At 61.0% G+C, this 14,305-nt stretch overlaps 3 protein-coding genes across 3 annotated transcripts; all 3 read left to right on the top strand.

The window, feature by feature from the left end:
• Nucleotides 1-874: 874 nt before the first annotated feature.
• Nucleotides 875-3,663, top strand: MADCAM1 (mucosal vascular addressin cell adhesion molecule 1; the record flags this gene model as incomplete). Its single annotated transcript, XM_082010801.1, has 5 exons — nt 875-932; nt 1,631-1,897; nt 2,022-2,336; nt 2,684-3,367; nt 3,539-3,663. Exons 1-5 carry the CDS (start codon nt 884-886, stop codon nt 3,661-3,663), a joined length of 1,440 nt encoding a protein of 479 aa, XP_081866927.1. The 5' UTR covers nt 875-883.
• Nucleotides 3,664-4,766: 1,103 nt separating this feature from the next.
• On the top strand, nt 4,767-5,793 carry TPGS1 (tubulin polyglutamylase complex subunit 1; the record flags this gene model as incomplete). Its single annotated transcript, XM_082011136.1, has 2 exons — nt 4,767-5,110; nt 5,262-5,793. 2 exons carry the CDS (start codon nt 4,767-4,769, stop codon nt 5,791-5,793), a joined length of 876 nt encoding a protein of 291 aa, XP_081867262.1.
• A 2,224-nt stretch (nt 5,794-8,017) lies between these two features.
• CDC34 (cell division cycle 34, ubiquitin conjugating enzyme) lies at nt 8,018-13,428 on the top strand (the record flags this gene model as incomplete). The annotated part of the gene is made up of 5 exons (XM_082011063.1): nt 8,018-8,194; nt 11,327-11,413; nt 12,072-12,169; nt 12,500-12,634; nt 13,218-13,428. 5 exons carry the CDS (start codon nt 8,018-8,020, stop codon nt 13,426-13,428), a joined length of 708 nt encoding a protein of 235 aa, XP_081867189.1.
• Nucleotides 13,429-14,305: the final 877 nt, after the last annotated feature.

Raw genomic sequence — 14,305 nt, 5'->3', positions numbered from 1 at the left:
CTAAACCATAAAAGCAACCTTCCCAGGAACATCTACTCTCATCCTTGAAAACACGCTGTTCTGGGAATAAATGCTGTTTGCAGCCCTGCTGAGCAGCACCCGAGCCTGGGGCTGGAAACCTCCTCCCTCTGCCCTGTGGATCCCCTTTCCAAACCCCACGTTTCGGGGCAGCACAGGCTGCGACGGGGGCTGCCCGTACCCGAGGCCATGTTCCCGCAGGAGTCTTGGTGGGACGTGCCCCGGGCGGACGCTGCAGCCGTGGGCTTCCGTCCCTCTGCCCTGCGTGCCAGACGCAGTCATGGTCATTGGCGATGCTGAACACGGACCCTGGCCCTGCTTTTGGGGCACGGGGTCTGAGATGGCCCCTGCCATAGACAGATGATCCCAGCCAGCCCCACAACGGCTCATTTCAGCTGTGGCGGCGTGAAAAGGGCTGGTTTGCCAGGGGCTCCAGGGGCATCGGTGGAGCCCTGTGAGAACCAGGGAATGGATGGGATCTTGGCTGCATCTTGGGGTGCAGGTCCCTGCGCAGGGCTGCCTGGTGGGGGGGATGGGGGCCCCTACAGCCATACGGGAACCCTTCAAGTGGTCTCCTGGGTTTGGGGCTGCTGGCACAGCCCTTGACTGTGGATCTGGGTGTTGTGCAAGAGCTGAACTTGGAAGAAAATCAGAAACCTCCCTCTGGAAATACCCCTTGGGCTGGAAAGCCGTGGAGGCCCCAGGGCCGGTGCTGGTAGGGGCGGTTCCTACAGAGCTTAAGAAGGGCTGAGGATGGGGCTGGCGGACAGAAGGAGACAGCCGTCAGGATTCGCTCTCTGGAAGGAGGGAAGGAAGGAAAACAGGCCCTTGCTGCTGCCCTGCCCCGTCGCTGGCTCTGCAGGCGATGGAGCCAGCTCCCCTCCTCCTCCTCGGCTTGCTGTGGGGCTGCAGTGGTGAGTGCCGCGGGGGCCAAGAGCCATCCCGATCCCTTAACCTGCCATGCTGCCCAGCCCTGCCTGCTGCTCTCTTTGCCTTACGGCAAGGCACCGCGAGCCAGCGCAGTCCCAGGGTCTCCCCATTGCTGAGCCCTAACAGCCGCCGTGTCCCACGTGCGTCACTGCTACCGCGCTCCTTGTCCTGGTGCTGCAGCCCTGCGCTGGGAGCCGCGGAGCGCGCTGCCACGCGAGTGACAGCGCGCGCCTGGCCTGGGTCCGCTGTCCCGCTGCCAGAACAGCAGCGCTGCTGGTGAAGGAGGAGAACTGGGGCAAAGGGGCATTTGCCCTCATTTCCCCAAGAAATGGCTGGAAAATCTCAATAATAAACTGAGGCGGATCAAGTGGCAATGCCTGCCATTGGGCTGGCAATCACCACAGGCGTGTCGGATCCACAGCACTCCCGATGCCTGGTGGTGCTGAGCAGCTGCCCCGGGACAGTGGCACAGTGCGGGCAGCCTCAGCTGCCCCTAACGAGCCGTCACTGATGGGCAGTGCCCCCTCAGTGGTGACGGGGATGGAGCTTATGTGGTACCTGAGCGTGACCGTCCACTTCTCAGCAAATGGGGGAACCAACGTCCTGTTTGCCTTGTAAACAGCTGGATTCTGGTGATTGTCCCCTTCGCTAAACCCCACGGTTTCCTCCTTCCTCTGCCCAGGGCGACCTGCTGACAAGCTGGCAGTGATGCCGCGGGAGCCGGTGGTGCGGTACGGGGGCTCAGCGCAGCTGAACTGCTCCCTGGCCTGCGCAGGGGGTACAGTTCAGTGGAAGGGGCTGGACACCAATCTGGGAAGCGTCACCTCCTTCCCCACCCACAGCATCCTGCACATCAGCAGCGTAGTGGTTGCCACGGGGGGCACCAAGATCTGCCAGGGGACCTGCCACGGGCAGCGCTACCAGCATGCTGTTGACCTGAAGGTCTACGGTGAGCATTCCCCAGCCTGTCCCTTGCTGCCTCCCCAGCAAAGTCCTGGATCCCCAAAGCAGCCTGCTCCCTACTGGGCTGTGGTGCCAAAAATCATAGCTTGACACTGCAATTTATCTCCCAGCCCTCCCAGACATGCTGCAGCTGGAGGCAGACCCCCCTGCCCTGGAGCCGGGGCAGCCCACCAGCCTGCGCTGCTCAGCCCGGTGGGTGTACCCGCTCACGGGGCTGGCACTCACCTGGTACCGGGGGGACCAAGCGCTGAAGGAGGCAGGCTTCGATGTTACGGAGACTGACGAGGAGCTGTTTGACATTGTGTCCACGCTGCCTGTGGCTGGGGAGGAGGTGGGAGCAGGGGTGGAGTTCAGGTGTGAGGTGACGCTGAGCATCGGGCAGGAGACCTTCACCCGAGCGGCATCTGTAGCTGTGAGCACTGGGGGTGAGTGCTGGGGCGGGAGCTGGGGACCTGGGTTCGCATGCTGCCCTCTCCGCTGGAGCCGACCCCTATTGCCTTACGCTGCTTGAAATAGCTTTGCTGGAATGAGAGCAGCCCCCATTTCTGCACCGCTCTGCAAATCTCCCATCCCCGTCCCCGCTGCCGTGCCAGGGGTGCCAGTTTGCTCCTGCTCGCTGCCTCTCCCTGCCTGGGACGGCTGTGTTCATGGGGTGGAGGAGGATGGGGCTGTTGGTCGGCACAGGTGGAGGGGGTTGTCACCCCATGGGGATAACGTGTGTCAGAGAGGCCCCATCCCAGCTCCAAGCCAACATGACCCACTGTGTTCACAGCTGTGACGGAGCAGCCAGTGGCCATGGCCACCTCCACAGGGAGCTCCCGGACAGTGGTGGCTATGATGGGGAGCCCCGGCACAGCCAGGCCCATGACCACCACAGCGCTGTCCCCAGAGCCAAGTGTTCCCACACATGATCCCAGCACAGCCCTGACCACCACACCATGGGAGCCCGATGCTGAGACTACCCTGGAGCCAGCTTCTGCCACCGACCCCCCCTCCACAGAGCGCCCTGCTTCCCAGGACCTTGTTGCAGGAAATCCCACGGCACGCCCGGCCACCACCACGCTCCCTGGCTCTGGCACCGCGAGCCCCCGAGCTGAGGCACAGGGGACAGCTGCGGACAACATCGGCTGGCTCTCTCCCCCAGCAGAGAAGGGGACAGGGCCATCTGCAGGGACAGCGCCCGCCTGCAGCCTGCGCATCTGGTCACTACCTCCCAACGGGACGCGGGGCAGAGCCCTGCGCATCGAGTGTCACGCACGGTGTGCTGGGAACGCCACCGCCACCGTCCGTTGGCTGCGGACCCCCGTGGCCCTCTCACAGTACCGGGAGGAGGCAGCAGGCAGCAGCTCCACACTGCGGTTGGACCACGTCGAGCCCTGGCACCACGGCCACTACCAGTGCATCCTGTTTGGCCACCGCTCCCAGGTGGTCAATCTGCAGCTGACGGTCTTGGATGGTGAGTGGTGGTCTGCAGCCCCCTCTCCTGTACCCCCCATCGCTTGGGCTTGGGCTGCAGTGAGTCGTATTAGTGCTGCACTCAGTGCTGGGGGAGGTATGCTCATCCCTTGGTATTTCTGGCGTGGGCAGAGTCTGCCTGCAATTATAAGTCCTTCTTGTGTCTATGCAGATCCATTCAGCACGAGCCCTGCCATTGCTGTGGGGACAACGGTCTCCCTGTTGGGACTGATTGTGACCAGTGTTGTGTCTCATCGCCTGTGGAAACGATTCAGATCTCAGTATGAGCTGCCATAGGAGTGTGATGTGCCGACAGATGCCCACCGTCCTCCGGACCAGTCGCTGCTGTTGCTCTTCCTGCTGCTGGCCTCACCTGGCCCCTGGGACGACGAACATCAGCTGCCCCGCTCGCAGCAGGGACCAGCAGAACTGGTGGGGTGTGGGACACTGCTGTAAGACCCAAGAGAAGAGCAGCCCCCGCCCCAGGACAAGTGCTCTGGGACTCAGAGACCTCTGGGCTGCCACTGCTTTTGAAACCTTCATCCGTGCCTGAGGCTGCTGCTGCCCGGGATGCCGAGGGGCTTGTGAGGGGACAGGCTGTGCTGTCCTGGGGGCCTCCAAGCACTGGGAACTGCTCTGCTCCTGGGTGTGTAGCTGGCTGCTCGGAGGAGCTCACGGGTGAGAGGAGAGCCTTGGAGCTGCCTGCGGGATCCACGAGAGGCGAAGGCTGGAAGGGAGACGCGCAGAGACATCCACAGTGACGTGGGGGATGGGGACACTCCTGGGCCTGGATGACATGGGGCTGGGCTGAGCACCGGGGTGGGTCCGGCCCGCAGGAGCTCCCGGCACCCATGCGGATGGGCGGCAGACCGACGGCCGATCGTCTGTCACGCCAGAGGGGTTCAAAGCAGCCCTGGGGTGGGCGTTGTCCATCCCCTGGGTGCGGGCAGAGGACACCGCGGCCGCGGCACGTGGGCGCTCCAATAAAGTGTTGTTTCTGCTCGAACCCTCGGCAAGTGTCCTTTTGGCCACGGCTGGGGGCGCCCTGCGGCCTCTCACCGGCTCCGGGCCTGCGGGAGACTCCGGGCGCGGCGCCTGTCACCGGGCAGCGTCCCCAGCGACCGCCGCGCGCCCGGTTGCTAAGGGCGGGGCACCTGCCCGGAGTAGCCATGGCGGCCGGGGCGCCCTTTACAGATGCCAGGGCGGCTTCTTTGTCTACACTCAAGATGGTGGCCCGCGGCCTCGCCCAATGGCGACGGCTCGCCTGCCTTCCCGCCCGCCGATTGGCTGCCAGTGTGCAAGATGGCGGCGCGGAAACTTCCCGCCCCGGCGTGAACGGGGGGGGGGGGGAGGGTGGTGGCCAAGATGGCAGGAACCGGCCTTCGCCGCCCGCAGTCAAGATGGCGGCGTACGAGAAGCGGCGGGCGGCCGCCGCCCCGGCCCCGACCTCGGCGCCAGGCAGCGGGCTGGCGGAGCCGGCTCGGGCGGCGGTGGCGGCCGGCGGGATGGGGAGCGAGGCGGAGTTCCTGCTGCGGGCCGGCGTCACCGCCATGGTGCGGGAGGCGCTGCTGAAGGTGCTGGAGGCGCGGCCCGAGGAGCCCGTCTCCTTCCTGGCCGACTACTTCGAGCGGCTGGTGCTGGGCAGCCCCAGCGCGGCGGGCGAGGCCTCCGCGGAGCTCCCGGGGCCGCCGCAGCGCCTGGCCAGGGCGCTGTGGTACGTGCGCCTGGCTCACCACTCTCACAGGTGCGGGCTGCGGCGGCGGGGGGCGGGCGGCGGACTACGACTCCCAGCGTGCCCCGCGGCGGCGGGCGGGCGCCCGGGGCACGCTGGGAGCTGCAGTTCGGGGCGGGCAGGGGTGAGGCAGCGTGTCTCTGTCTGTGCCGTGTCGCGACAGGACGGCCTTTGACAGCAACGCCGGCGCGGCCTACGAGGTGTTGGGCGCCGGCGGCCGGCGGCGGAAGGCGGGCGTGGACGGGCGGCTGTACAGCGAGCTGCTGCGGCGCATCTGCCAGCACGGGGGAGCGCCCGCGGAGGCGGCGGTAGCGCTGCTGGGGCGGGTCCGCTGCCGTGACCACGAGGCTGTGCCTTTCGACGTCTTCCGCTACGGTGTCCTCACCTGCTTCGTGCTGCTGGAGTTCGCGGCCAAGGCGGACGCGCTCTTCGGCGTCCTGGACGGTGGCTCTGGCACTGCTGACGGGAGGGTCTGCCAGGCCGTGCTGCGGGCGCTGGAGGACGCGCTGGGTGCCGGCCACTTCTCTCTCCCCAGCCGCTACCTGGAGGCGGGCTCCAAGCTGGGGCCGGATGGCCTGGCCCTGGCCATGGACCGGGCGCTGCAGGAGAGGAAGCTCAGCACTTCCATGAGCAGAGAGGAGTTCCTGAAGAAAGCCACCGCCTTGTTTGTTGCAAAAGTGAAGCCTGTTGAGTAATGCCTGGGTGGGAGCAACACTGGCTGCTTTGACCTCTGCAAGTGCTCTGTGCAGAGACGTTTATGCACAGGAGGCTCTGGAGCCTGGTGCTAAGCTGGGTGGCGAGCACTAGTGGCTGGTCAGGCTCTGCCTGGAGAACCTGGGTCTGCCTGATGAGAGATTCCTGTTTTCCGTTCTCACTTCCTTGTCCCGAGTGTGACAGGTGCCCAGCCACCTCCAGTGCTGGATGTGTCCCTGTCCGCTGTGCCTCTCCCAGCCACGGCTCCTCTGACCCAGCTGGCATTAGTAAATCTTTTTTTAGGCATTAACTGGGGACTTGCAAGGAGGCCTGTGAACTGTAGGGCAGTGTTAGTCATTAAAAATGAGCCAGAATGAAGTAAATGTGGGGCTGGACCTCCAGATATCCTGCAGTGTCATCCTAGCCCTGGCCATGCCATGCCATGCAGCTTCAATGGGGAACTTTGTTTCTGCTTTTGGGTTTGCTTCACACCTACCTGTGAAGTGGGGGATGATGCTTATCTACCTACTACTGTGAGGATTCACAGGTAAATACGTGGCTGATCCAGAGTGTGAGATAAAGCATTATTCTGTTAAGCAAAATGTTTTAAACGCACAGCAGATGAAAAACAACTGGCTGGGAAGTAAACCTCACCGGGAAGGGCTGCGAGCCAGAGGGGGTTCTACCTCTGCTGGCAGCTGAGCTGTGAGGTGATGAGCTGCCCTTGCTGCCTCCTCGCTCAGTGTTTACCCAACCGCCTCTGGCTGCTGTGGTCCGCACTCTGAAGATCAAAGCTCATACCTAAGCGGTGGCTTCTCAAGCAAAACTGCGGAGTTCTATGGATTCAGTAATGATTTGGGATGTGGAGCACTGGATCAAGGCAAGACAAACCCTGTTCCCTGAGGTCATAGTTTACTTTTGAACAGAGATGCGTGTTGAACCATGTGTTATTTATTTGAACTTGTCTGTGTTAATTATTTATACTGAGCAATTATTGGTTTACTGTAAGACATTAAAGCTTTTTATTATTTTTAGTGGCCAATTTCTTCACTGCCTGGTGCCACTTAGTGCCAGGATGAACCACAGCAGCACTCAGGTCCTTGAGGCAGTCTCTGTCTTCAGAGGTTGATGTCAGCAGCATGTGGCAGCCTGCCCAGCTGAAGGCACAGGAGTGCAAGGCACTTGTAGTTCCTACCAAAAAAAAAAAAAAAAAGCTGGGAGGATGCCATTCATGCTCTGGGATGTTTGTTTTGTTTTGTTGAGCGGATGTTTTGATCCCGGCAGGCAGGAGGGCCACTACCTGGAGCCGGTCTGGGGAGTGGCTCCTGAACAAGGCAAGGGTGATGGGATGTGACACAAGGGGAGGTGGGAACTGGTGATGCTGGAGAGACCTTTCTCTGCTGCAGCATGCCAGAGGCAGCCTCTGCTTGAATTCCAGACATTGCCTTGTAAAATGCCGCAAAGTATTACACAGGTGTACTAATTGTGCTAAGTGCTTCCTCCTGGCTGACGGGTATAATCATCTGCTGAAGCGTAAACGACTTTGCCCACGCTAAGTGCTGACCTGAAGCGGCACGGCTGCATTGCGAGCCGCAGGCCCGTCATCCGGGGCGGGATTTACTGTGTGTCAGCGCGCTGAGGGCGTCCTGGCGCACCGTGGACCGGGCACTGCGTGGCTGCTCAGGCACGAAGGGGAAGCGGCCGATCTCCGAGGCGACCCTCGCAGGCGCGATGGGCTCGCTGGGCAGGACAGCTGGCTGCGCGGGTGTAGGCGGCCTGAAGCACCGACAGGCACGGCCAGCGCGGCCCCGGGCGGGGACGGCCGCCACCCCAGGCCCGCGGCAACCAACACCCGCCGTGCCGCAGAGGCTGCCGGGAAGGACGCCCCGCCCTCCGGACCAGCAATGCGCTGTGATAGGCGGATATCGCCCGGAGGGAGGTGTCTGCTCCCTGCCCTGCCCCGCCCTGCCCCGCCCCGCCCCGCCTCTCCCCCCTCCCCCCCCGGCTGGCAGCGCCCTCTGATAGGCGCGCGGCGCCCATATAAGGCGGAGCCTGCGCCGGCCCCGCCCCGCGCGGGCGGACTACAGCTCCCGCCGTACCCCGCGCGGCTGCGCTCGGAGCGGCCGCGGAGTAGCAGGACTCGTCCCCACCGCCCCCGTCCCCGCACCGGCTGTCGCGCCTACGCCAGACCCCGGCTTCGCTCGCGGCCTAGCCTGGCTTCTCGGCATGGCGCGGCCCCTCGTGCCTAGCTCGCAGAAGGCGCTGCTGCTGGAGCTTAAGGGGCTGCAGGAGGAGCCCGTAGAAGGGTTCCGGGTCAACCTGGTAGACGAGGGGGACCTCTACAACTGGGAGGTGGCCATCTTCGGCCCCCCGAATACCCACTATGAGGGCGGGTACTTCAAGGTGAGGGGCTGGGGGCAGCAGGGGGGGCGTGCGGTGTCGGGAGGACCGAGGTGTCCAGGGGGCGAAGCGTGGTGCGTGAGTGAGGGGACCTGGGGGGCGGAGGTGTGTGGTGGGAGATGAGGCTTAGGAGGGGCAAAGGCAGAGTAGGTGGTTTTGGGGGACATGCTGGGGGGAGGATGGCTTGGGAAGGGATTTTGGAAGGGGGAGAGAGCAGGGAGGCCCTGGGAGGGGCTGTGGGGTGAGAAGGAGGGTGTCTTGGGGGTAGGGTTGGGGTGGGTACTGGGGGTGCACGACAGGGGTGCCCCTGGGCCTGAGGGGGTGGTGAGGGCCGGGGAGACCTGTGTCTGTAACTGGACACCTGGAGGTCCTTGGGGCTTCATGAACTGGGGTGTTCCAGGGGTGCCTGCAAGGAGGAGCCGGGGTGAAGAAGGGAGCCTGTGTGCAGGTGTCTGCTGCCAAACTAGGCAAGGATTCCCTTCCTTGGAACGAGGATTTGGCCCCGCTAGGGCCTTTTCCTCCAAGGGCTTTTCTTCCTTCCTGCTCCCTCCATCATCCTGGTCTGTGAGTTGAGGAGGGTGAGCTCTGGGTCATTGGTGTCCCTTCTCCTGAAGGCGATCTAGGGCATCGTCACTAAACCAGATGGAAAAGACAAAGGACTCTCCTGTGCAGGCACAGGCAGCTCAGGTCAACTGAGCAGCAACTTGAGCTGGGTGGGGAGCGGGTGTTGTGGTTTGGTTTGGGGGGGGGGGGAAGGCGTGCACGGCCTGACTGCGCAGTGCCTATGGAGCGGATGTGTATGTGCTCTTCCCAGGTGTTGTGTAACCTGTGTAGCTGTTTTCTTCCTCTTTCTTATCCTCCCTCCTCACTACGAGCTCTTCTGTCTTCATCCTGTTGCTGGCAGGGTGGGGATGCACCCGGGTTGAGTCAGCCCGAGGGTCAGCTGCGCCCAAGAAGCTTGGTGGTTTGTTTTTCTGTGGAGTGGTGGAAGGCAAGTCTGATACTTTAGAGTCAGGTTTTGTCTCTTGACTGAAATGGAGTCTTTTTCTGTAGTGTCTTTTCGCACTAGGCCCTTTGTACTCTCACCCTTTCGGCAGCTCATGCTTCTGTTTTGTGCTTGAGAGCTTACAGGCTCAACACTGTTGGGTGGCTGTAGATGACACTTCCTGCGTAAGAGGAGAGTGAAGGGGCTGAGTCCTCTTCCAACTCGCAGTAACGTCAGCCTGTTTGTGTATGGCAAAGCGGTGTTGCTTTCTGAGCCCCCTTCGGGATTGCTTTGCCTCTGGCTGGTTTTGTTCTGATCTCCTCTGACACAACAAAGGGGATTATTCTGTGAAGTTCAGCTGTTTGGCCAGAGCCCAGCACAGGGCCGCATGTTGCTGTGTGTGAGTGCGTGCTGCCCTGGGCTGCCTGAAGCTCCACACGCACACGAAACACGTCCAGCCCCAGCTGCCGCCTCGCTTTTCCCTCTTGCCACCCCTTGCCCTGTGCCACAGAGCACAGAGTGGTCAGACAAAGGGCCAGCCTGCGAGGCAAGGCGGTAACGTGCATAGGGACGGACCTGCCACAGTGAGACCGACTTGTGCCAGGGCCAGATCCTGGCAGGGTGGGAGCGGGGCAGAGAGCAGAGGGGTTGGAACCCAGGACGGAGCTGGGGTTGGTCAGGGCGGTGGGGAGGAGGACAGATGTGTCTCTGCCTTCTACACTAATCTTGTATCGGCTGTTAGCTGACAGCTAGGTTTGGCAACGTTGCCTATTGTCGAGGCTGCAATTCCAGAAGCATCCGAAGCCTCGTTTGCAGTTTTCCTCCTGAATGGGGCCCACGCTGGGCTCGGGGGCTTGTTCCACGGGTGAAGAGCAATGTCACTGTCCCCTGCTGCTGTGCAGAGCCAGGACAGTTCACACTGTCACTTCACGGATTCAACGTCTAAATTCTCATGTACACGAGCTGAGGGAGCAAGAAATATTTGGGGAGTAGTTGTGTGTTTTAGGTCTTCACCATTTTGTTATTTCTTTCTGGCCGTTGGCTTTTTTGGGAGCAGCCGCTGAATCTTGATCTGGAAGTTTGCTTCCAGAGCCTGGAAACACCCGAAAGCTGAAACAGTCACCGCAAAGTTGTGCAGCGATGCAGGGAGAAGCTGTTCCCATCCTCTTGGGATGCCTGTCACCGGTGGGCTGGGGCAGCAGCTCTCTGGGAAGCATGGGGATGTTGTTATGTGTCTCCATACCACCTCAGGCTTTGCCTTCTCAGAGGCTGACAGCAGGCCTGTCTTTTTGGCCTGCCTTAATACCTTTTTGTGGCCACCGCCTGCAGAAGAAGCCAGGGGTGGGCCGGTTGTCTCTGCTGGTGCTGGAGTCATGGGCTGCGGCGTGATCTTCATGTGCTTTTATTTTTAGCACCTGAGCTACGCGCTGCGGCCAGTTTTGACTTGGTCTCTTTTTTCAGCGGTGACAGGCTATTTTTAGAGATTCAACGTGTTTATCAGAGCACCGAGCACTTGATGCTTGCTTCCCTCTGAGCTCTGAAGGGTAAACAGCCTTTTCTCCAGTGGCGCAGCCATCGTGTGTCCCTGACAGCAGGACTGAGGATGGCCCCAGGTCTGGCTCCGAGTGCTGCTTGGTTTGTTCAGGCCTGCGGCTCGAGCTGGGGCCCCCAGCCCTGCCTGCCACAGGGCCCTCGTCCTGCCACTGTGTGCCATGAGAAGCAGCCTGCCCTCGGAGTCGTCACCCTGTGCCGTGGGTGCTGGTGTGGGAGGGGGCAGCGAGCACGCGAGGCGTGTGCCGGATCAGCACCGTGAGCTCCGGCTACACTCTGGCTGGGGCCCACTGCCTCCTTTCGTCGGAGAGCACCGGCTTAGTACAGGTGGACCCTGGTGGAGGAGAGGTTATGGGGAAGGATGGTGGTGAAGGTGCAGCTCGCAGGCCCAGCCACTCGCCGCCTTCTACGTGGTGGCAGGGCAGCCACGCTGCCGGTGTCCTGCCTGCAGAGCCAGCAGGCATGGAGGCTCTGTCTCTGCAGGAGCACAGCTGGACTTGGCAGAGGTTCCTTTTTCCTGGTGGTGTCAGGAGATCTGTGTTTTCCTTCTCTTCCTTCTCCCAAGCTGAAACTCACTTCTCCTTATTGTTTCCTTGCAGGCTCGTCTCCGGTTTCCCATCGACTACCCCTATTCTCCTCCTGCCTTTAGGTTCGTAACCAAAATGTGGCACCCCAATATCTACGAGGTAGGTTGCCTGGGACAGCGTGGGGTGTCTTGGACAGGCAGGGGGCATGTGTCCATCTATTGCGACAGTACTGGATGAAAATGCCAGCCTTTGTCTGGCATTGGAAACTCAGTGCCTTGGTGTTAGGTGCCTGGCACTGGAAATGCAGCTAATGAGCTTACGACAGCCAGTCTCCTGTCCTGGAGTTGGTTCCAGGTCAGCCAGGCTTTCCAGGCTTGAAGGCTCCCACTAGTGGGAGTGTTGTGTTTACGCCAAGAGTGGATGTCGGGCAAGCAATGCGCGTGGCCCCAGGGCTGCGTGCTGCAGTGGATTGCTGCCTGGGGCTGTGTGGTGGTGGGCTGTGTCAGGTGGTCACTGGGAGGGCTGTGCTGGGCACGCAACGTGTTCGGGCATCAGATGGCTGATGGTTAGGCAACCTTGTCTGTATTGTGCTGGCGATCACAGGGTCATTATCCAAGGCCTGAGGCTGTGGGCAGCATAGTGAGGACCACCACTTCTGCTGTCCCTTCCTAGGGACTGAAAGAATGGTCTGGGATTGCCTCACCTGGCTTAAGCCAAAGTGAAGAGCAAGCAGACTACTGGAACAGAGGACCGAGCTGCTGCTGGGGGGTGCTTGGGGCAGCAGCTCCTAAGGATCTTGTTCCACTTGTGCTTTCAGACTGGTGATGTCTGCATCTCCATCCTCCACCCGCCGGTGGACGACCCGCAGAGTGGGGAGCTGCCATCTGAGCGGTGGAACCCCACCCAGAACGTGCGGTAAGGGTTGCGCAGGGAGGGAAGTGCAGGCAGGAGGCTTGTCCAAGGGCAGGGATGATGCAGGAGATGCCTAGAAGTTCCTGAAAGGCACTTGGGCTGTGTGCCTTGCTGAGGAGCAGCTAGATGTGAGGCTGACAGCCTGTGCACTGCCCTCTCCTGCCTGGCCTGCTCAACTTTGCTGAGATGCACCCTCGCTAGTGGGCCAGCACCAGGCTCTCCTGACCCATGGGATGCAGCGATGCTGTGACACTGAGGCTGCTGGCATTGCTGGGGCTTGGACAGTTGCTGACCCACCTCGGCTCTTACCTGCTCATGTTTATTGATTGCCAGGACCATTCTCCTGAGCGTGATCTCGTTGCTGAATGAACCCAACACATTTTCTCCAGCCAACGTGGACGCCTCTGTGATGTACCGCAAGTGGAAGGAGAGCAAAGGGAAGGACCGGGAGTACACAGACATCATCAGGTGTGTGCTGAGCTGAGCCCAGGCCCAGCAGCACTGTGGCACTGTTGAGAACACTTGCGAAGCTGTGATCTTGTAGGACACAGAGGATCTTGAGGGTATATTCAGCCCCATTGAGTCCCATCTGCAGGCTGGTAGGAGGGAAGGATTCTGGCTCTGAGTGTGGCTTTTGGGAGAAGCTTGGCTGCATTCTGTGAACAGCTTTGCTCTCAGCCTAATCCCTGGCCCTTCTTGGCTCCACAGCTGAGGATCTGGGTTTGCAGCAGACATGGTGCCAGCATGGCTTTGCTGTCAGGGCTGTCTCATGGGACTGGCACGTGAAGCTCCTGAGCTGCAGACTGGCCAGCCCTGATGTGGCAACGGAGGCCCTCGCAGCAGGGGGCATGTCACAGTGCAGCCACGCTTGCTCCACGGTGCTCTCCCTCCCCCGTCCTTTCACCAGGCTTGTGCGGGTGAGCGACCCGCGAGCTGCGGTGTGAGAGGGGAAGGGCTATGTCGACGGGTGTCCCCCTGAGGTGGGCTGCATGTGGTGACATGGGTGTGCTGTGTGAAGCTCCGTGCTCACCCCCTGCTTCTCGCCCTCCAGGAAGCAAGTCTTAGGCACGAAGGTGGACGCAGAGCGGGATGGCGTAAAGGTCCCCACCACGCTGGCAGAGTACTGTGTGAAGACCAAGACTCCAGCCCCAGATGAGGGCTCAGACCTCTTCTATGATGACTATTATGAGGATGATGAGATGGAGGAGGAAGCAGACAGCTGTTATGGTGATGAGGATGACTCCGGCAATGAGGAATCTTGATGGCCCTCTGGCATTGCAAAACTTATTATAAACTACTGAATTTTACCTCATCTAGGACAAACTGGTTTGAATTTAGGATCTGTCAGCCCCGAAATTAACTCTACCTCGCAGGGAGACTGTTCTGCTGTTGCAAAGGAAATCCCACCACTGTCTTTGTAGAAAAAGCAAAAAAACAAACCCTATTTTATAAACTTCCTGGGTGGGGGGGCGGGTGGGGAAGGGGAAGTAGTGTTGGGGAGTTCATGAATCCTGAGTAACCAGGGAGCTGGTGGCTCTGGCTGGATGAGGAGTGACGGCAAAACCTGGACTTGGCTGCCCATCATTCGGGCATGTTCAGCTCCGCTTCAGCCCCATATGGAATGGTCTGGGGAGGCTGTGGAGCCAGTGAGTGGTTGCTTTGGGTGGGAAGCGTGTGAGCGTTGTGTAGATTTCTACAGCCTTTGAGATGTCCGAGCAGGAAGGGCTGCAGGGTGAGCGCTGCTGCCCGCTGCCCCCGGCAGAGCGGTCCCTGGTGGGACTCTCCTGCTGTGCCTTCCTGTGATGCTGGAGCCATGTTCGCAGCGAATGGGTCGGCAAGGCCCGGGGCATCGGGCAGGACATGCCCAGAAGCTGCCTGGCACCGGTGGGGCATGGGGATGGGCTGTTTGTAGTTTTTAACTAGCTGGGAGGGACGGGGTAGTTCTGAGTCTTTCTGCTTCTGTTTTTTTTTTTTAAACTATTTAATAAAGTACATCCAAGGGAACGGCTGTGTGGTGTGTGGGTGAGGCTCTGCCCGTGTCTGGGCCCAGGCTGGGGGGTTTGTGTCAGCCATGGACCAGCTCCTGCCCTGCTGCCTGCAGCCCCGGCAGGGAGGGGTGGGTGGGATAGCTGCTTTCCC

This window comes from Phaethon aethereus, assembly GCF_964289735.1.
Source record: "Phaethon aethereus genome assembly, chromosome: 26".
NCBI classification, from domain to species: Eukaryota; Metazoa; Chordata; class Aves; order Phaethontiformes; family Phaethontidae; genus Phaethon; species Phaethon aethereus.
The sequence above is the reverse complement of the archived record's forward strand: the minus strand, read 5'-3'. Positions and strand labels throughout refer to the sequence as shown.